Source organism: Pogoniulus pusillus (genome assembly GCF_015220805.1).
Source record: "Pogoniulus pusillus isolate bPogPus1 chromosome W unlocalized genomic scaffold, bPogPus1.pri SUPER_W_unloc_1, whole genome shotgun sequence".
NCBI lineage: Eukaryota > Metazoa > Chordata > Aves > Piciformes > Lybiidae > Pogoniulus > Pogoniulus pusillus.
Window position 1 is genome coordinate 2,613,159 of NW_026974535.1, and position 23,111 is coordinate 2,636,269.

General features: G+C 46.0%; 1 protein-coding gene across 1 annotated transcript; it reads right to left on the reverse strand.

Moving 5' to 3' along the window:
* Positions 1 to 3,400: 3,400 nt before the first annotated feature.
* On the reverse strand, positions 3,401 to 5,086 carry LOC135173788 (uncharacterized). Its single transcript, XM_064140933.1, is given in 2 exon segments — positions 3,401 to 4,081; positions 4,226 to 5,086. Coding segments are annotated over 2 exon segments (1,542 nt in total).
* Between the last annotated feature and the right edge of the window lie 18,025 nt (positions 5,087 to 23,111).

Genomic DNA, 23,111 nt, shown 5'->3' on the forward strand with positions numbered 1-23,111 from the left:
TTGCTCCCTAACCTCTTGGCTGCACCTCTCTTCTTCCTGAGAACTGGGGTAAGGTTGAGAGGGCCGGGGGGAGGTGTTGGGGTGGTTTTGAGAGCCCCTCCTGGGGACTCAGGTTTCTGGGAGGGGAGTTGTGCTTTTATATTGTTTATCCTTTGTATATTTTCTGTATATAATTGTATATAACTGTATATATTGTAAATAGCTGCTTGTAAATTCTGCTAGCTGTAAATAAATTGCTTCATCTATATTCCCAGGGTCCGTCTGAGATAGCTGGGGCAAATACAAAAGTGTGGGAGGGGCGGGGTAACCCCCAAACCATCACAGGTGTACAGTAATTATTTGAGCGTTATGTATAGTCAACACAAAGGTTGTAATTGTATGTGTAGCAGGGTTGTAGGTAAAGTTCATCATATTCCACGATGATTGTAGTTTCCTTTCTACCTCTGTGGCACTATCCCATACCATTTTTTGAATTTCTGTGGGTGTGATGGTTTGGGGGTTACCCCGCCCCCCAACACTTTTGAATTTGCCCCAGCTAACTCAGACGGACCCTGGGAATATAGATGAAGCAATTTATTTACAGCTAGCAGAATTTACAAGCAGCTATTTACAATATATACAGTTATATACAATTATATACAGAAATATACAAAGGATAAACAATACAAAAGCACAACTCCCCTCCCAGAAACCTGAGTCCCCAGGAGGGGCTCTCAAACCACCCCAACACCTCCCCCCGGCCCTCTCAACCTTACCCCAGTTCTCAGGAAGAAGAGAGGTGCAGTCAAGAGGTTAGGGAGCAAGGTTAGTAGGAGCAGGGTTAATGAGATGTGACCAGGTCTAAGGCAAAAGCAAGAGTGAGAAACAAAATGGAGAATGTTTTCTTCTTCTTCCCAGAGTTCTCAGCGAGACTGTGAGAGAAGTTGACATCAATTGTTTTCATTTCACTGCCCGTTATCTAGTTCTTTTACCAAAACATTCTAGCTTGCTTCAAACTAGCACAGTGGGAAAAATGCCTTCCTCTCCTTCCCTAATTATAGATGCGGCTATTCATTGTACCCATAATTAAGCTTGGATACAGCTCAAAGCTAAGGCAACATCATCCTGAAGTCCCCCAAGTGCTTCAGCAATGAGTTGGTGGTCTTCCATATTCATTTGTTCCCATTCAGGAAGTACCTTCGATACTAGCCATTGGTGTGCCCCTAATGCTAATAGGGAAGACCTTAATGGTTGTTGTAGTTTTGATAAATCTGCAGTAGTGGCTGCTAGTTTATTCATTATTACCTCAGAGTCTATGGAATTTAATATTCCGAGGCCTGTCCCTAGTACTCCAGTTATATCCCTTGTTATACAGTTCCGATAGATGTTTCCTCTTTTCCTTAGCCAGGTTGTCCATCCTTCATGTGGAGTACGTAAGAAGGGGGAACAGGATGGTTGTATGTCAGAAACATTAATTTCCATCTGTAATTCTATTCTTTTAAGAGACCATTCTGGGTTAAATAGCACATGTTGCTGCCCTGTGTTCCTTATTATGTATGGACCTATTTTGTAAGCATTAGCTTCTCATTTTTCTCAACTACTAGTTTTTAGTGTCTCTGATGTTATGTTAGGGATGGAAGCATTAGGGAAGGTAGTAGTTACCTGGGGTTCTGCGGTTGTTAAATTTGCTTTGGTTTCGTTTAATATTCTGCAATTCAACATTTTCCTGAAATTTTCAAAATCATTTGTTCATTGTGAAATATTATTACCGAGATGACTTCGTTACTCTTGGGGCAAATCACAATCTGCCTGGAAAGTTGTACAATTAAAATGAAGTATACTACCTCTATCATCAAGAATACAGTTCTCGTGGCCAGAGACATTATCCAGGCTCTGGATCCTCGCTATTGACATTAAAAGAATCAATCCCTTACAGACCATATCAAGCATTCTCAAGTGGAATATACTTATTTGGTTCGAGCGAATTTGAGCTTCAGTCCCTTGTCGCCTGGAGTTGTTTTCCACAGGGCTGCAGGGGCTTTCTTGATTCGAGTGTGATGGATCCAGGAATTCTGTCCTTTGACCTTGATCTCAGTATAAGTGGTGAGAAGCACTTGGAAGGTGTCACGGAAGGTAGTTTGGGAGGTTGTGGGGAAAATACGCGAAGGCTCACTTGTGGATTTCAAGTGATTTATTGCTCAAACACGGAGATCCCCCTCCCGAACTAAATTCCCCACGTGAATTCTTTTAGGTTTGAAGTTGTAGAATAACATTTCAGAAAATAGCAGATAAAGGAGAGTCTGTGATTTTCTTAGAGTTCTTTTGAGTCTTTAAAGTTACTCAGTCTTTAGGTAGAAGAGTTCTTTCTTTGGTTTACTCACGATTCAGTCGTTCAGATTAGCAGGATTCGAAGTTTGGGCAGTGTCCCTTTGTTCGTCAGGATCGGGCCCAAGCGGGTTTCGGGCCTCTGCGGGCCCCTCATCGGGCAGGGATGATCAGGAAAGAGAGGTCACCGGGGCAGGAGCGAGGCAGACAGGCAGGCTAGCGAGCGAGCAGGTAGGAGCAGGTACCAGCAAGCTCCCGATCCAGGAAGGCACACCATTTTTATAATGTTCAAAAGAGGTGTAACCCACCAGTCCAGGCTATTTTACGTTATTCTTACAGATTGGCACAAAGTTATAATCAATCCATACAATTGGAGAATTTTTACCAAAACAATTTCTAAGACCACCCCAAGTTCAGCCCACACCAGGTGTCGAGCGGGCATGAGAACTGCCGTTCCTCCTAACCAAAACAGTGGCCATTGTTTACCTTTTATCTCGACTAGGGAGAGACTTTCTCATGGGACTGAAAGACTGTTTTGGTTTTGCGATGCTCTTGGCATTAATGTGAGACACTATAACTTTCACAACAGGGAGGCCTGCTAAGGGCTTCTGCTACTCTCCATGACAGAAGGGTCCAGTCCACGGTGGCTCCAGGGTCTTTTCTGTAAGAGACTTAACATATACATAGTCTCCTGGCTGTATGTCATGAACAGGCCCATCCAGAACTGTCGGGGTCCGGAGGGTGGCGAGAGGCGAGATTGGGGTACTGAAGACTCGACTCAGCAACTTCTATGCATCAGTACAATTTTATTAGGGTAGTGCCGTGTCTTATATAGTGCCCAGAGGAGGTGTATCCAGCCAGCCTGGTGCTGGCACAAGTGGACAGTACAGATTGGCCCAAAGCCACGTGCAAGGCGGAGATAGGTTTACCCTGTGTCAAACAACCTGTGGTTCCTACCCCAGGGGGCTTGCAGGCTCAGCCCCCTGGAGCTGTGTCCGCCCCAGGGGCTGGCAGATCCAGCCCTCTGCAGGTGTGCGTGGGTTGGTCACTTGTGCCTTCCAGCTCAAGGACTTTCTCCCATCACAAGTTCTCGTGTTTACAGCTCATGCCCCTCTGCGGGAGAAATTCTCCCACACAGACCCCTACTGCGTGTCCCGGTTACATGTTTCTCGATTTTTCTCAACTGCTTGTTCAGTGCCACCATATAGGAAGTCATTAATTCTTCATCAATTTGTGAAGATATCCCCTTCTGCATTCCATAGGGTTGTCCATATAGGATTTCAAATGGACTGAACCCTTTTGCTTTTGGCCTGGTTCGTATTCGTAGAAGGGCTAATGGTAAGGCCTGAGGCCAAGCCAGATTAGTTTCCTGGCCTAATTTAACAATTTGCTGTTTGATCAGGTGGTTCATCTTTTCCACCTGACCACTTGAGTGAGGTTGATATGGGGCATATAATTGCCAGTCTATTCCAAGATGGTGGCTGATCTGTTGCAGTACTTTAGATATAAAATGTGGTCCTCTATCTGAGGATATTACTGCTGGGACCCCAAATCTAGGTATTATTTCTTGGAGCAACATCTTAGTTACCTCCCAGGCCTTAGCTGTCCTACACGGGTAAGCTTCTGGCCAGCCCAAAAAGGTGTCTATTAACACCAATAAATATCAATACCCCCCTTTTCTAGGGAGTTCCGAGAAATCAATTTGCCAATGTTGCCCCAGACCATTTCCTCTCCCAATTTTCCCTAACCATGGTCCTTTAGTAATTTTGGGGTTAGTCTGGAGACAAAGATCACACTGTTGAGTCACCTCTCTTACTGTGGTATACAAATTTCAGGCCACTATATTTCTGATAAGATCTTTGTATATGACTTCTGCCCCTCAGTGTCTTTTCCTATGCTCCTCTCAGACTAGCGACCATACCATACAGGAGGGAATGATGATTTGTCCACTCTCAGTTATGGCCCACCCCTCCTCATTATATGACCCCCCTAGGTCAGTAACAAGTTTACGGTCTTCTTTTGTATATTCTGGCTTACCTTCTAGAGATATCTGTCCATCAGGGATTAGTGCACCTTCTATCCTAATTGTCTCTTTGGCTACCTGTTTTGCCTCTCTGTCTGCCAGCTCATTCCCTCTTTCCAATTCTGTGCTCACCTTTTGGTGTGCCTTGATATGCATAATTGCTACCTTTTCAAGAAGTTGGACTGCATTTAGGAGTCTTAAAACTTCTTCTGCACGTTTAATAATTTTTCCTTGAAAATTTAACAGTCCTCTTTCCTTCCATATTGCTCCATGAGCATGTACTACTCCAAAGGCGTACTTAGAATCCATCCAAATATTCACAGCCTTTCCCTGAGCTTTCTCCAAAGCTCGGATAAGGGCTATGATTTCAGCCTTTTGTGCTGAGGTTTCGTGTGGTAGTGGCCCAGATTCTATTACCTTTTCAGAGGTTGTGACGGCATACCCAGAATGTCTTTTTCCGTTCAGCATATAGCTGCTTCCATCCATGAACCAGTGTTCGGCTCCATCGATAGGAACGTCTTTGAGATCTGTACGGCTAAAGTATGTGGCTTCAATTGTTTCTAAGCAGTCGTGGTCAACTGGTTCTCTGAGGTTTCCTCCAAGAAATGAGGCCGGGTTGATAATGTTGGTGGTTATGATTTCAACATCATCTTGCTCAACCATTATAGCTTGGTACTTCAGGAACCTTTGTGGGGAGAGCCAGTGTCCCCCTTTTGCTTCAAGGACTGTGGACACAGTGTGAGATACAAAACCAGCCATTTTCTGGCCTAGAGTAAATTTTTGGGCCTCCTGGATATTTAGGATGACAGCTGCCACTGCCCTCAGGCAACCAGGCTGCCCTTTTGCAGCAGCATCCAGTTGTTTGGAGAAGTATGCGACTGCCCTCCTATATGGTCCTAAATCCTGTGCCAATACTCCCAGTGCCATTCCTTGTTTTTCATGGGAAAATAGGAAAAACAGCTTACGTCAGGGAGTCCCAGTGCTGGTGCTGACATCAAAGCTCTCTTTAGCTTATGGAAAGCTCCGTCTGATTCAGTGTCCCACTGAAGCTCCTTTTGATTGGCTGATATCAGGGAGTATAATGGTTTAACAAGCAAACCATAATCGCATATGCACAATTGACACCACCCAGTCATTCCCAAGAATGTTCATAGCTCCTTCATTGTCTGTTGCCTGGGGGTCTGGCATATGGCTTCCTTTCGGGCCTGCCCCAGAACCCATTGTCCAGCACTGATCTCGTACCCTAGGTATGTTACCTGTTGTAACGCCACCTGTGCCTTTTTCTTAGATACTCGGTACCCTTGCAGTCCCAGGAAGTTTAACAGACTTACAGTCCAGGTAATGCAGAATTCCTCAGTCTTGGTTGCTATAAGGATATCATCTATGTATTGTAGTACCTTTCCTTCTTCTGATGGTGATTCCCATGATTCCAAGTCCTTTGCTAACTGGTTTCCAAAGATTGTCGGGCTATTCTTAAATCCTTGCGGCAACACCATCCACGTGAGTTGCGTCTTTCGACCGCTTTTTGGGTTTTCCCATTTGAAAGCAAAAATTTTCTGGCTGCCCTCATGGAGAGGGAGGCAAAAGAAGGCATCTTTTAAATCTAGGACTGTGAACCAGGCCAAATCCGGGGTCAATGTGGTTAATAAATGTTGCGGAGGCAGGGAATTAATGTGGCCAAGTCAGGAATTTTTATACAAAAATAGAGTTATTTTATTTTCCCAAAAACCCACCCCCAAAACTATATATACAAAGATTAATTTAGTTTAATTACCAGATTCAACTCGTTTGAGAATATCTACAGGAATGCCATTGATAATCTGACTATTTTGGAAGTCAGAAGTTGGAAAAGGCTTTGGCTATTAATTAATAGCTTTTTTCTTACTAATAAAGCTGAGCCAAAATAACTCATGATCAGGCTGACTTCCTCCTGAGGTCTGTCCCTCTGTTCCCTTTCAGCACCTGCAGGTGGGTCGTTAAGAGTCGTTAGGCTTTTCACAATGGACCTTAATGGCTGTAGCAGTCCTTTGAAGCTCCTTCTGTATCCAGGTGTGATGGTTTAGATCTTATCCACCCCCCCCACACTTTTGTAATTGCCCCAGCTAACTCAGATGGGACTCCAGGAATATAAATGAAGGTATTTATTTTACAGCAGCACAATATACAAGCAGCTATTTACAATATATACAGTTATATACAAAGAAAAAGTAATACAGAAGCACAACTCCCCTCCCAAAAACCTGAGTCCCCAGGAGGGGCTCTCAACCACCCCAGCACCTCCCCTGGCCCCTCTCAACCTTACCCCAATCCTGAGAAAAGAATAGAGGTGCAGCCAAGAGGTTAAGAAGGAAGGTTAGTGGCAGTGAGGTTAAGGAGATGTGGCTTGGTCTGAAGGCAAAAGCAGAATGACACAAAATGGAGAATGTTATCTAATGTTTTCTTCTTGTTCCCAGAACTCTCAGGGAGACTGATGAGGGAAGGAGACACAACCATTGTTTTCCTTTAATAGCCCATTATCTAGTTCTTTTCACCAAAACATTCTAGCTTGCTTCAAACTAGCACACCAGGCCAGGTGAGGGGGGGGGGGAGAACTCTCAGGCAGGCACGAACGTTCAGGCAGGAATGAACTCCAAGGCGGGAACCCCAAAGGCAGGAAGCCCCCAATATTTATACCCTCTCTAGACAAAGAGCAGAGTTACACTTTCTTAGGCGCGAAGGATACAGCCAATCCTAGCCCGATTCCAGCGCGGGCACTGCATGGTGCCGGAAGGGCCCATGTTCACCCCATTCACGCCTGCAGGGCAAGGTGGGGGGTGGGGGAACAGGCGGCTTTTCCTCTCCCATTCAAGCCACAGAGGGAGAGGAATTTAGGGGTATACAGGACTCCAGGACAATAAAGTGTAAGGGTTAGCCACCACAGGGTATAGATCTTCTGTTATCTTATTGATAGCTCTCAAATCCTGGACTATTCTATAGGATCCATCTGGTTTCCTAACTGGAAGGATAAGTGTATTGAACCCTGACTCAAATTCCTTTAGTAATCCTACTTCTATAAATTGTTCTATAATTGGGCGAATTCCTTCCCTGTTGTATAGGGTTAACACTCCAAGGGGAGTAACCCTGAACCTGACTCTAGGGGTCTTGACCCCTCCCCAGGGGTGGGTCACACCACCAGGTGATGGTTAGTCCACTCCCCCCCACTTCCTGTCCTATAAATGAGGGGGACTTCCTGTTCCTCTCTCTCTTGCCACACACCTCACTCTCAGCATCTCTCTCCACTACCTGCATACCAGCATACCACATGGCCAGCACCCACGAGGCAGACAAAGCCACCATCACAAAAACTCGTGTTGTATTTATACATTTTGTATTTTGCTATTTTCTCTTTACCTATCCTTTGTAAACTTCCCTACCTCCAATACCTAAGTTATTGTTAAACTTTTCCTTTTAACTTCCAAATCAAGTGAGAGTGATTTATTCGGGTGTGTTTACCTCTCTCTCTCCCTATATCTAATCCCTTCCTTTGGGAAAGAAGGGGGAAGAGGGGAGGGCACTCTACAAATTGTTATTGGGTCTATAAAATTTGTTGGAGTCTCTGGGAATTTGGATTAGAACCCAAGATACCTATCTTCCTTCTTCAGTGGATATTGTTTGACCTTTACTGCACTGTGTCCTTCTTTTAATTTCACCTCCACTGATGCTGCATTTTTACCACGTCCTGGTATATCAGTTGCCCAAACTCTAGGGTATACTTGATCAATGATTTTTGTATCAATTTCCCTTTCTGTGGGGACATTTACCAGAGACAGACTCATTATCTGCACATATTGGTGATCATTTACCTCCAGAGTAACTTCCCCTTGTTTGAATTTAATTGTAGCCTCCAATTGTTCTAATAAATCATAGAATCGTAGAATCAACCAGGTTGGAAGAGACCTCCAAGATCATCCAGTCCAACCTATCACCCAGCCCTATCCAATCAACTAGACCATGGCACTAAGTGCCTCATCCAGTCTTTTCTTGAAGACCCCCAGGGACGGTGCCTCCACCACCTCCCTGGGCAGCCCATTCCAATGGGAAATCACTCTCTCTGTGAAGAACTTCTTCCTAATATCCAGCCTATACCTACCCTGGCACAACTTGAGACTGTGTCCCCTTGTTCTATTGCTGGTTACCTGGGAGAAGAGGCCACCCCCCACCTGGCTACAATGCCCCTTCAGGTAGTTGTAGACAGTAATAAGATCACCCCTGAGCCTCCTCTTCTCCAGGCTAAACAGGCCCAGCTCCCTCAACCTCTCCTCATAGGATTTGTGTTCCAGGCCCCTCACCAGCTTTGTTGCCCTTCTCTGGACATGTTCCAGCACTTCAACATCCCTCTTGAATTGAGGGGCCCAGAACTGGACACAGTACTCAAGGTGTGGTCTGACCAGTGCTGAGTACAGGGGAAGAATAACCTCCCTTGACCTACTGGCCACACTGTTCCTGATGCAGGCCAGGATGCCATTGGCTCTCTTGGCCACCTGGGCACACTGCTGGCTCATCTTCAGCTTACTGTCTATCAGTACCCCCAGGTCCCTTTCCTCCTGACTGCTCTCCAGCCACTCAGTCCCCAGCCTAAAGCGCTGCTTGGGGTTGTTGTGGCCAAAGTGCAGAACCCTGCACTTGGCCTTGTTAAATCTCATCCCATTGGCCTCTGCCCACCCATCCAGCCTGTCCAGATCCCTCTGCAGGGCTCTCCCAAGAAGAGCCTTTGGGGAGTTTGGCATATATAGGAACCTGCGGATCCCTGCCTGTTTTCCCAATTTGTATTTTAAGGGTTTACAAGACAGCCTTTTCAGCCTGGCCAGTTGCCCCTTTTACCGTAATGTAATCATTTTCCAAAGGTATTAAATCTTGATTTAAAACTGAATAACTTGCCCCTGTATCAATTAAAAATTCCTTTTTTTCTTGTCCTTCCCCCAATTCCATCAGTACTAATGGGTCAGCCAGTCATTTTTCCCCTTCTACATGAGCTATTGTTTTCCCTTGACTATTGCACCATCCCGTGTTTCCTTGATATTGGCACTCGGGGCATTCATTTTTCCAATGTCCAATCTTGCATTTTGCACACTGGTTTCTACCTAGGGGTGTTGATCCTTCTTTTGGTCTAGTTCTTGATTTCCGATCTTCATTTTCCTTAATTACTGCTAATATCTTTTTCTGGGCACCCCTGTAACCTTCCTCTCCATGCCTCCTCTAGTAATTTCTGTAGGTCTCTGTTTTCAGGGGGCCTTAATCTTTGTAACTTACGCCTAATATCTCCTTGTGACTGTCCTAAAAAGAGATATTAGTTACTGTGCACCCACCTCAGAATTTGGGTCTAAAGAGGTATGTCGGCGCATCACATCTCTTATTCTATCTAAAAATTTGGATGGAGTTTCAGAGGGACCCTGCCTAACTGCATATAACATTGCCCAATTTATTGTCCTAGGAATTGCTTTTTCCATCCCTCTGAATATCCGCTCTTGATATGCCTGTAATCTCTCCATTTCAGCAGCACGATTCAGGTCCCATTCAGGATCCAGCAGAGGAAACCATTCTCTATAGTTATCTCCTTTTACATCATAATGTTCCTTAGCAAGGTGTCCTGCGGTTTTTATGACTAGTTGTTTCTCTGTTTCAGTTAGGCAATCTAATAACAATTGTATATCACTCCAATCAGGGTTATGCTGCTTAATTACAAAGTTAAAATGTTTTGCCATGTTTATTGGGTCATTATGGTACCCCCAGGCGATTTCTTTCCACTCTTTCAAGTCTGAACCCATAAATGGGATTTTTATTTTCATTGTCCCTCAGTCTGGGTTTACAGCTTCCCGGAGGGGCGCCTGTAAAATAACTTTCTGCCCAGTGCGTGAAGCTACTGGGCTATTCGGGTTCATGGTGGGGGTTTCCAGGTCATCTGAGGATGAGGTAGGGGTTTCTACTGAACTTGGTTTTGTTGCTTCGTAAGGTGGGTTAAATAGATCATCAAGTTCAGGCTCCTGATCCTCATTCAATTTTGTACACCTTTGCCCGATGCTACAGGCTGAGTAGCATCTTCTTAATTTTCTTTAACTTCCCTCCTTTCTTCCTTTTCTAGTGCTAACACCATGGGATCTCATGGGGGTATTAATCCACACTCCCTTTGCCATTCAGGTTCGTCCCGGAGGACAAAAAACATATCCACATGTGATACTTCATCCCACTTTCCTTCCCTTCTTAAAAACAACATCAGTTGCAGGAGGGTGTTATAATCTAGTGTCCCTCCTTCCCGGGGCCATTTAGCTCCATAATCTAATTTGTATAAAGGCCATCACTGATTACAATACTTAATTAACCTCTTTCTATCCTCAGTGCCACCTTGTCCCACAATATCCTTCCAATGTTTCAATATACAGCCTAAAGGTGATTTCTCACAAGGCTTACTCTTCTCATTTCCCATTCTGCAATCCCAGTCACTCCTTACTCTACACTTTAGTTACAATCACACTTTTCACACTCAGACAATATTCACGCAAAAGGCACACAGAAGTTTAGCACAACTCAGACAATATTCATACAAAAGGTACACAGGAAATTTAGCAGAACAGAGCTCTTTGCAAAATAGATAACAGATAATCAATATAAACAGATAAAACAGATAGTTAATACAGTTATAGATCCTGATATGATGTTATGTTATGATGGGATATATACCCCTTTTTAAAACCTTATGTTGCTCTACTTAAGATCCTGCAAGATTTTAAAATAACAAAGGTTTGCTCGATCTACCCTCAAGATCACTAGTAGCTGCCCTTCGGTCAGCAAACCTCCTCCCTCCCAGGGTACCCTCCTTTCCTGGGGGCTGTACCTATGCTGCATGACAGACGTCTTCGTGCATTTTACCAGCAGCCCCAACCATAGAACATACCATTTGTCCATAGATCCAGGGATTCTTTTCTACCCCTGGGTGAACAGCTGAGAAGAGGAGGTTCCTCCGTGGAGGAAAATCTCCTGGGACGTGCCAAAGAAACATCCACTCTGCAGCTGGACCCTCTGTCAAGCAGAAATCCTCCTGCCTGGCTCGCCAAAATGACATACGGAAAGGACTCTATAACTCGAAAGTTATAAAGTAGGTATGTTTATTGCGCAAGATGCACAGGGGATATTTCCTCCAAAATCATGCATACCCCAAAGGAGCAAGCCACCCCACATTTATACACTGAATCTATGCATATTCATGAAACGCCTATACATTCTTATTACTGAAACCCACCTGCTCCCGCTTCGTGTGTTAATTATCTTATCAGTCCTCTGCGCTTGTGTAGTTCCCCTCGGAAATTGTGGGCAGGGGTTCTTCAAGTGTGGGCAGTGGTCGCTTGGAGGAAGGCTGTGGGTCTTTGTCACAATGTACTTTTCACCCCTTGCCTGGAACTTGGTGTTCGTGCAGGTCTGTAATACCCTTATCAGCCTATGTCCTTGATGGCCGCCTGCTCTCTCTCACCATGGATTCCTACTGATGGGTTTATGACGAGTGCTGGTCAGTTCTTCTTTTCCCAGATAATATTATGATTTATTTGTTCTTGCCTTGCTCTTTAGATATCTTTGGAATGCTTTCATATTGGTACTTGCGAATACATCCTTTGTTAGTGATTAAGACCAGCTTCTCTCCTTGTTAGTCATCTACTTCTACGTGATTTCATGATTACCTGTTTTGTTTCTATGTTCACAGTGTAGGCATACTTTTGGTCATAATCTTCTATGCTATCCCGTATTTCTTCATATCCTTAATTAGTCATAATGTTCTACTCTATCCTATCTTCTATTTCTTCATATCCCCATATCAGCGGGGCTAGCCACAGTCCCAGACATTAACCAAACACTTTCAGGGAACTCGGTCTTGTCAGCTGCTGAGACTGGATTCTTCCCAGACTTCTGGGGAAAGAAGGCAGGCAATCTCTGACCTTGTCTCCTGTCTCCTCTGGACAATCTGTGTATCTCCAGGACGTCTCGTCTTATCAGGAGACATTCAGGTGCCTGCAGGATGTCTTGTGATGTGCAGTCTCAGCATGATGTGTGATGGTTTGGGTGTACCCCGCCCCCCCACACTTTAGAAATACCCAACTAGACTCAGCCGGCTCTGGGAATATAAATGAAGCTATTTATTTACAGCTAGCACAATATACAAGCAGCTATCTACAATATATACAGTTATATACAGAAATATACAAGGTAAAAGTAATACAGAAACACAGCTCCCCTCCCAGAAACCTGAGTCCCCAGGAGGGGCTCTATACCACCCCTCCACCTTCCCCCTGCCCCTCTCAACCTTACCCCAGTCCTAAGGAAGAATAGAGGTTCAGCCAAGAGGTTAAGAAGCAAAGGTGAGTGGCAGGTGAGGTTAGGGAGATGCAGCTCAGTCAAAGCCCAGCCCGAGAGTGAGACAAAATGGCGAGAGTGTTATCTAATGTTTACATTTCTTCTTCAGCAAGACTCTGAGGGGAGTAGACATCACCATTGTTTTCCTTTCACAGCCTATGATCTAGTTCTTCTTACCAAAACATTCTAGCCTGCTTCAAACTAGCACACGATGTCATGCTGACTATGCAGGCCGATCGCGTGCAGTCATTTAGAGCCTGTTCCTGGTAAGCTCTCCAGGCAAATTCAGGATGCAAAATGAGGCAGCAGCAACACCCCGTACTACCTGCTTATTCCTTTTATCAGTATCTGGCTCAAGACTAATGGGGCATTGGACATAGTTTAGCAAATCAGAATTGTGGAGGAATTTTTAGCTGAAAAAGGTGGGCACGAATTATTAGAGCTGAGCAATCCAGCACATGAGGCTTGTCCCTAGTCCTTGAACTAACCCTGAGCTCCTAAAATAAAAGAATCAGCATGAGCTTTAGTAGTAAACAGGATGCAGACAGGAACTAACTGTTATCTTTACTAACCCCAAAAGGATGTAGTGTTTCTTGCATATTTGTTGTTTGCATACATAGATAAAACCAATCAGAAAACGCCACACGTAGGCAACCGTGTTTTATGCTATAAAAACAGAGCCCTGGATCGATAAAGTTAAAGAACAATCATTTAACCATATTGGTATATGTCTTGTTACTTCGGGGTGCTCTCACTGGCAAGTGGCGCCCAAATACAGGGACCCAGGATTGGGAATGACCGAGTGTGCTAGTTTGAAGCAGGCTAGAATGTTTTGGTGAAAAGAAATAGATAATTGGCTGAAAAAGGAAAACAATGGTTGTGTCTCCTTCCCTCATCAGTCTCGCTGAGAGCTCCGGGAACAAGAAGGGTAAACATTAGATAACATTCACCATTTTCTCACTTTTGCTTTTGCCTTCAGACCGAGCCACATCTCCTTAACCTCACTGCCACTAACCTTCCTTCTTAACCTCTTGGCTGCACCTCTATTCTTTCTCAGGATTGGGGTAAGGTTGAGAGGGGCAGGGGGAGGTGCTGGGGTGATTGAGAACCCCTCCTGGGGACTCAGGTTTCTGGGAGGGGAGTTGTGCTTCTGTATTTTTTATCCTTTGTATATTTCTGTATATATTTTAAATATCTGCTTGTATATTGTGCTAGCTGTAAATAAATACCTTCATTTATATTCCCAGAGTACATCTGAGTTAGCTGGGGCATTTCCAAAAGTGTGGGGGGGCGGGTTACAGCCCAAACCATCACACCAAGATATTGCAGTCTTTTCAAATCGAAAGAAAGTCACTGGCGCCACTTATGGAGGGCTCTGCAAAAAGGAGGCAGTAAGCTGGATCAGCTCGGACCATGGCCAAGGACTCCGTTGAAGAAGGTAAGACTGCAGTGGAAATGGACGCAGCCTTACTGTTATGGAACGGAGTTTAGGGGAATTTATGGGGAATAACATGCGAGGCCGAATTATAAAAAAAAAGTTAAAAGGTTGATTACTAAAACACTAGAAAAACCCCTTCCCCAAACTTATTTATAGCTATCCCACGTAAGTTCTTGGTTCGCGGTTGCAGATTAAAATAGAGAATGGCAAAAATGAAGAGAGTCTGTGATTTTGAGAGAGTTCATTTGAGTCTTGAGATATTATTCAGTCTCTAAATAAAGTTTGTCAGTTACTCACTGTCCAAATGCTGCTACTTGGCATGTTTCTGGGTGACGGCTTGGGGTGGTGCTTCTCCTTCCATCGGGGCGGTGCAGGCGCGAGGTCTCCGTCGCTACGTAATGGCGGTGGCTCCGAAGATGGCGCTGGTTGGGAAGATGGCGGCGGCTTGGTTTGAGTTGTCGCGGCGCGGACGACGATCACCTGCGGCGTTGATGGCAGTGGTGGCGGCGCATGCGGCACTCGAGTTTGCGGCAAAGGGACTGGTGAGGATTGCAATGGCGGTTCCTGTTGTAGTGGCGGCTGGCGGTGTGGCGGCTGAGATGCCGCAGGAGGCAAATCCTGAAATATTATCAAGTCAAACTGCTCAGAACCCGGCGTTGCGGCTTGCGTCTGCGGCGGCTGTGCTGCTTGAATCATCAAAAAAGCTGGCAAGCCTTGGTAAATTGCTGGTTCTTTCGGTCGGACTGCAGGAGCCGGCGGTTCAGCGCGCGGCTGCAGCTGCTGCGGCTGCTGCTCCCGTAACGCTTGGAAAACTGTCTCTTTAAGCCGCTCCTCTAAAGAGCGTATCTGGTTCTCAGTTATCGTGGATTCGGTTACTTTTGCCGTGGCAGTTTCTCTCATGGCTGCTTCTCTCTCGGTCTGGATCTTTTTTAGCTCTTGTTGTGCCGTTTCTAAGTTTTCGCGTTGCCATGCGATCTTACTACCTAGGCTCCTGTTTTCAGCTTGTAACTATTCAATCTGCTTTTTCAGCATCCCGTCTTGCTGTTCCCAGCCTTTTTTCTCTCTAATAAAACAATTAACTTGTTCATTTAAACTCTCTCTCGTTTCTTTCAATTTAAGTTTAAGACTCTCAACACTATTTACCATATTATCAAATGCACCTTGAGCATGAATTATGCATGCCGCTAACATAATAAGAGAATCTTTATCGACTCCATCTACTTCCTTTAAAGCATTATACAACGTGACTAACAGATCTGCTGATTTGTCGGTTATTTGTTCTGGGCTGGCAAAAGCGAGCTTATCCATGGCTTTCCTTAAATGTGCAGGCTCAAAAATAGATGCCAGTCTAGAAAACAAGTAGTCTATTGTCGACGGTCTGATAGCCAACTCAGCTTCTGCTGTCGCTGACCCTGCTCGCGCTGCAGCCATTATGATTTTGAGAGAGTTCATTTGAGTCTTGAGATATTATTCAGTTTCTAAATAAAGTTTGTCAGTTACTCACTGTCCAAATGCAGTTCAGAAGAGTTTCAGAGTATTATAAATTTCAGGCGCGTTGCCCAAGCCTCTGTGAGTCTGGGCCGAGCTGAGTTCTGGCTTTCCGAGGCTGACGAGGATCGGACACTGCCGAGTTTGTGCCATCCCGAACTGGCCGTAAATTCAATGCTGCGGTGCGAATGCCGAGTGATGCGTATGCAGGCAGGGTATCATTCAGAAGGAGAACAGGAGGACGAAGGGCTCCCAATTAAGGCAAATGCAGCATTTTTATAGTGTTCAAAAGAGGTGTGTTCAGCCAGTTCAGGCGATTTTACGTTAATTTTACAGATTGGTACAAAGTTATAATCAATTCATACAATTGGACAATTCTTACCCAAAACAACCTGTAGGACCACCCAGGGGTCAGTCCCCAACAGATGTTCACCGGGTGATGGGAACCAAGGTCTTTGTCTCAAAACATAGCCAATGTTTACCTTTTACCCCTCTGGGGGAGAAATCTTCTCAGAGGCCCTGTAGCTGCTGGGACAGCAGATAGAAATATTGTTTTGATTTTGCGATGGCTTGGCCTTCATGTGAGCCACGATCCTGTGCACAAATGGGGCCTGCTAAAGGGCTCTGCTACCTTCCATGACACTTACATCTACTGGCGAGCATACTCTCCAAGAGAGGAATTACATCTGATATTAAAATACTCCATGAGCTGATCAAATGGGCTAAAGAGAAGGGCTTTATGAAGAAGATTCATATGATTTTTAGCCCAGAGAGCTGGAGAGAAGTGGGGAATGCAATGTGGGAAGCAGTTATTACTGAAGGTAAAGAATCTAAAAATGCTCAAAAGCTCAGTTCCACCTGGCAAGATGTAATAAATACCTTAATGGAGATGAAAGCAGAAAGAAATGTTGCTATGGCTGCCTCACAGTCACTACTGCCCATGCCAGTGGTCGATAACACTGAGAATGGTACTGCCTCTCCAATAGCTCCAAGCATGCCCCCGCTTCCACGAGAAGAAAAAGAGAATTCACTAGCATGCTTTTCGGAGTAAACCGCACAGCACCGGTGAAAGGGATGACTGGCAAGACTGCCAGCTCAGTTGCCAAATTGAAAAAGAGTGTAGAACAAGAACAAAGGGGTTCAAATTGCCAATCAAATGAACAGCCCTCCTTAGCCTCTCTGAAATGGGAGACTGAAGCCCTGCTTATGTCTGTTGAGAGCTCTGCTATACAGACAAGAAAGGAGGCTTGCTCCTGGGGCTCTGTGTGCATTAGTGGACATCAATCACCCGTGCCCGCTACAACTTCAGATACTCAGAACACCTTGGAACAGGATGTGAAAATGTTAGAGAAGTGGAAGCCAGATAATCCTTGGCTCCCCAAGAAGGATAAGGAACAATCTATCCTGACAGTCAAGCCCTTTTCTGAATGCCTGAAAGGCATTAAAATAACAGACCCTGCTACACAGGAGAAGGCTGCACAACATAATCTAAGGTGGTCAGGGATTATTAAGAATGCACTTACTGAAGGTGAATGGCACTCGTCACAGCTGTCTGCTTGCCCCATGATTACTAAAGCTAATGGCGAATTGTGATGGGAGGCATGGGATTGGAAGCCTTTAGAGAGAGTGCAAATAACTGTCAAAGAATACAGTTTGCGGTCTGAACCCGCAAGACAAATACTTGACTGGATTTTCTCAGCAGACCCTTGTGTGCCAGTAGACTGTCATAATCTTACTAGTCTTATACTAACTCCATCTCAATTTTTGCTGTGGGAATGGTATTGGCAAGCATGTAGAGAGGCTCCAAGACATCAGACACAAGGTGATCCATTGCTCGGACTAACACCAGACATGATAACTGGACAGGGATTGTACCAAGGCACTGACATTCAACTGCAATTCCCAGCAGCCCTGCACAGCCTAGCTGCTCGCCTAGTGCAACAAGCCTTTTACACAGCTTCTGGCTTAATGCCAGGACCTTCCCATTAGGGCATTAGGCAAGGAACATATGAAGAATACAGTCATTTTACTGATCAACTATGGGATGCTTTAAAGTATGAAGGTGAAATGGATGATAATACAAAAGCAGGTTTGATTAGAAGTATAGCCTATGAAAACGCCAACCCCAAGACAAAGAGTATATTGGCCTCTCCTGGAGTCCTGTACCCCTAAATTCCTCTCCTCCCCGGACTTCGGGGGGAAAGGGGAAAAGCCGCCTGGTTTCCCCCCCCCTCGCCTGCCCTGCAGCCATGAAGGGGGGGAGGACTGCCCCGTGAGTTCCCGCGCTGGAGCCAGGCTGGGATTGGCCGTGCGCTTTCGTGCCTAAGGTGTGGTAACTCTGCCCTTTGTCTAGCGAAGGTTATAAATATTGGGGGTCTTCCCACCTTTGGGGTTCCCGCTTTGGAGTTTGCCCGTGCCTGGACGTATGTGTCTGCCTGAGCTCACACACTCCCCTGTGCCTGGACTGCAGAGAGACCAAGGATTTGCTTTCCTGTTAGGCACACCTTTGTGTGCCTAACGACCCTTAACGACCCTTAACGACTCCTGCAGCCGCTGGAAAGGAAGAGGAACACAGACCGCACGAGCCAGCCTGAGTGAGTTATTTGGCTTAGCTTAATTTAGTAAGAAACCGCTATTAATTAATAGCTGAGTCCTTTTCCAAATTCTGACTTCAAATATAGTCAGATTATTGATGGTATCCTTGTAGACTTAATTCTCATGTAACTGAACCTGTTTATCAAACTAAATTAATCTTTGTATATATAGTTGTGGGGGCGGGTTTTTGGAAAAATAAAAAATATCTATTTTTGATAAATTCTCGACTCGGCCACGTATCAGTTCCTGCCCTCTGCAACATTATGGCGCAGTGTATGCAAGGTAGTTAAATCATAGAATTTCTACATGAAAAAGGATGCCTAATCACAGGACTTGATTTAGTTTGGGCTCAGCAAAATTGTAAAAATCTGGAGAAAATCCTGGGAAAATTAGCTGAGTGCTCAGACCCTGTGATTACTGAGTCTCCAATGGAGCATTTCTCTGTTGTTCTGGGGCCAGTCGTGACCCAGACTCTGGCCGAATTTGAAAATTATGAAAAAAGAATTCAGGCCTTGGAAAAGGATTTATTAGCAGAAAAAGCTAAAAGCCAAAACATCTGGGAAAGCATGCTGGCGCAGACAAAGAGCCTGACCGCGGCACTGACTGCCCAGATGAAAGAAAGGCTTGTAACGCCTGCAGACACTACCTCTTCGGTCTCCGTGTCTGAATTTGAATGGAGTGATTCGCGGGAATCGGGGAAAAAGGCAGAGAATGCCCCGAGGGGCTCTTCGGGGGAGAGGAGTTCCCCGAAACCAGGCACAAAAGACTCTGCTATAGACTCAGAGAATTCCTCTGCACATGCCTCTGTGCGGCAGAAAGCCCCAAAGCCACGCGGAAAGCGCCGGTCCCGACCGGACTCCCCCGTGGCTAGCGGCGAAGAGAGCTCCGGTGAGGAGGGCGCCATGGTGCAGAAGCACGTGCTGCCGGTAATAAGGACTCAGTCCATGAAGGGCAGAAAAGGCGATGCAGGGACCACTGTGATCAAAAAGCAGTTCACAGACGCACAGCTCAGTGACTTACAAGTCAAATATGCGAGAGATCCTGGGGACTCAATCGCTGATTATGTGTATCGAGTGTCCTGAGCCGGTGGGGACCGGGTCCTTCTAGACTCGCAGGAAGCGGCTGGAGACTGGGGGGATGATGTGTTCCTGACGCGTGAACCCGAGGGGACACACAGCCTCACCGCCCGGATAGCTTACTGGGCAAGCAGCGTCCGCCCAGCCTACCGGGGGGAGCCGACGGAACTAAAGGTCACCAGCTCCTCTGAGCTCATCACTGCTCTCCACAGACTTGCCTGTGTCCAGGCTATCTATGATAAGGGACATTATGATTGCCCGTTTTATGCCCCTGTGGACCCGGAGAGACTGCACCCTATTATGAAGGGTTTGCCAGCAACTCTGCAAATCCAAGTAATGAAGAATGTTGAGAAAATTGAACGTGTGCTTGGAAAAAATGCAGAGAACGATGATGCTAAAGAGCATGTAATGGCTTGGGCTGAACTGTTAACCGACTTGAATGCCCATGGGCTGCAGTTTGGGTTTGGGTCTCCTGAAGGAAAAGGGGCTGGGGAGAGACAGTCTCGTGTTTCTCCCCCAGAAAATTCCAGGACTCTGCGCAGGCAAGTCCGGCCAGTGCAGGACTGCCCCCCCGGGGGGACGGGTCTTGCAGGCTTCTCCCCAAGGGGAAGGGGCAGGGACCAACAGAGTGACTGGAGACCCAGAGGAAAGAACAGTTGGTATAGACAAGCCCTGACTTTGGGGGTACCAAAAACTGTCTTAAAGCAGCTGGCAGACTGGCAGCTGAAGGATCTAGTGCGGTGCCTCCAGAGATCGGCTACGAAGTCCAGAGTTAGCCGCGAGAAGCCCAGGGCCAGCGGCAGCGGCACGCCCAGCGGTGGCTCCGGGAGCGGCTCGCCCAGAAGCGGCAGCCCCCCCGCTGGGAACTGCAGCTCGTCCCCAGACAGAAAGGTTAACCCTTTCTCGTCTCCCACACGGGAGGCAAAACATTAAATTAATGTAATGGTGGCTCGGCAGCTTTTAATGGTCAGCAGTCACGGGGAGAGCTACAGAAGCCCCCAGAATAAAGACCTGCTGTCTAGGTGAGCCACGTGGTCACTGACCACCTGCCCCAGTACAAAAGGCCACCGGATCAGTGCACGGTGGATCATCCCCAATTATTAATTGTCAAGCCTGGCCTTTATAGGCCAAGGCAGGTTTTGTCTCCTTACAGGTTAAGGTCGAGGCAGAGGACCAGTTCCTGACCACCTGACCAGCACCTGGGAAAGGGAGAGCCAGCTACACAAGAGATGGAGTCATATCACCGGGGTGGCCAGTGGATGATGGCATCAGGACCCACGGACTGTGACCTCCAGCCATGGACTCAGAGCATCTAAGGCTCTGCCATGAACTTGGTTGCTCTACCAGGAACAGAGCAATATTCAATTGACTGTGTAGCTTTACTAATACTGTTTGGGGCTATTGTTAAGCCTTGTTAAGTATTGTTAAAAATTTTTGGGGCGATTAATGTGTTATATATATTGTTAATGTTGGAAAAGGCTAAGCTATAGATATATATTAATAGGTTACTAAATTGAAGGGGGATCACCTATCACTCAAGTTCTAGACAAAGATGCTCATTACCACCGGGGTGGGATGTCCTGGAGTCCTGTACCCCTAAATTCCTCTCCTCCCCGGACTTAGGGGGGAAAGGGGAAAAGCCGCCTGGTTTCCCCCCCCCTCGCCTGCCCTGCAGCCATGAAGGGGGGGAGGACTGCCCCGTGAGTTCCCGCGCTGGAGCCAGGCTGGGATTGGCCGTGCGCTTTCGCACCTAAGGTGTGGTAACTCTGCCCTTTGTCTAGCGAAGGTTATAAATATTGGGGGTCTTCCCACCTTTGGGGTTCCCGCTTTGGAGTTTGCTCGTGCCTGGACGTATGTGTCTGCCTGAGCTCACACACTCCCCTGTGCCTGGACTGCAGAGAGACCAAGGATTCGCTTTCCTGTTAGGCACACCTTTGTGTGCCTAACGACCCTTAACGACTCCTGCAGCCGCTGGAAAGGAAGAGGAAGACAGACCGCACGAGCCAGCCTGAGTGAGTTATTTGGCTTAGCTTAATTTAGTAAGAAACCGCTATTAATTAATAGCTGAGTCCTTTTCCAAATTCTGACTTCAAATATAGTCAGATTATTGATGGTATCCTTGTAGACTTAATTCTCATGTAACTGAACCTGTTTATCAAACTAAATTAATCTTTGTATATATAGTTGTGGGGGCGGGTTTTTGGAAAAATAAAAAATATCTATTTTTGATAAATTCTCGACTCGGCCACGTATCAGTTCCTGCCCTCTGCAACATGGCCACATTACCAACAGGAGCCTCAGTGGAGGATATGCTAGAATGAGTTGCCCGAGCCCAGGGTAGAGAACAGTATGCACTTGTGGCTGACATGGTACATGCCTCCAATCAGGTTACCACAGCTGACCTAGCACAGGCAGTGGGGAAGGCAGTAGAAAATGCCCTTGAGAAGAAAGCTTTTGTTGCTTCTACTAAACCTCAGAGGAGCCCCCCCCCCCCCAGTAGATTTGGTGTCAATTGCTTTGATTGGGGGCAACCAGGGCATGTCAAAAAATGTTGCACTGCATCAGTGTGGTGTGATCGATGTCAGTCATCTAGCCATGCAACTTCAGCATGCCGGTTGGGAAACTTCAAGGGCAGCATGAACAGCTGCGAGAAGACAACAGTAGCTGTAGCCCAAAATGAGGAAAAGGGTACCTGGACACCCACCAACCAGCCACCAGCTGGAGCCTTGGAGTGGACCTGGCAACAGCAATAAGTGTGACCTTGCAAGATGAAAAGGTAACAAAAATCTCAACCACTGCAACAGGCCCACTGTCCATTCTAAAGGACTCAAGGGCATAATTGTAATGCCCGGAGTTATTGATGCAGGTTTTAGAGGAACTATAGCTTTAGTGATGTACGCTATAACATCACCCTTGTTCATACCTGCTGGTAGCTACATAGCCCAGCTCGTGGCTATAAAAAAATCAACAGCCCTCATCTAATACAGAGGCCAAAAGAGAAGAAGGTTTTGGGTCAACTGCACCTGTAATATGTTTCACAAAGGTCCTGTCTCAGCGCCCCATGATAACATTTGAATTAACATCTCATGGGAAAGCTGTAAAACTCTCCGCTATGATTGACACAGGAGCCGATGTTACCCTAATCAACCAAATTGTATGGTCCCCAACTTGGCCATTGGTTAATCCAACTTCTGGAATAGTGGGAGTAGGAGGCAGCTTGACAGCACAACAAAGTGGATAAACTCACAGTTTCCAACAACAACTAAAAGCAGGACATATTCGACCCTCAGTTAGCCCTTGGAATACACCAATTTTTGTCATCCCAAAGAAGTCTGGAAAATGGAGACTACCACAAGATCTTTGAGCAGTGAATGACCAGATGCAGGCTATTGCCGCAACAGGGGACGGGGAGACTCTTGGATGCCAAGAAAGTTCCGTTTATTGTAACAAATCCATGATCTTTTATAGGCAATACAGTGCTATTCTATACAGAAGGCTCTTAGTGATTGGTTCATTAAGCTTCTCGTGTATACTGCTGATTGGCTATTCTAACTCATCTTCTTGCTAAGATTTCACAACTTCTGCCTAGCTAAGACCTCTAATTAGCACAGGAAACCTTACGCTCTGACTCCTTATCAGTACAGCAGACCTTGCAATATAATCAGGTCAACGTGTCATAAATTCCTCTTTCTCTTCTGCTGAGTAGTGTTATTTTACGCAGGCTCTGGCCCAAGGTTTATGTTGTAACTCCTCCAAGGTTATCATTTGTTCCTGGCTCACAGCACGCGACCCTGCATCTCCCCCTTTCTGT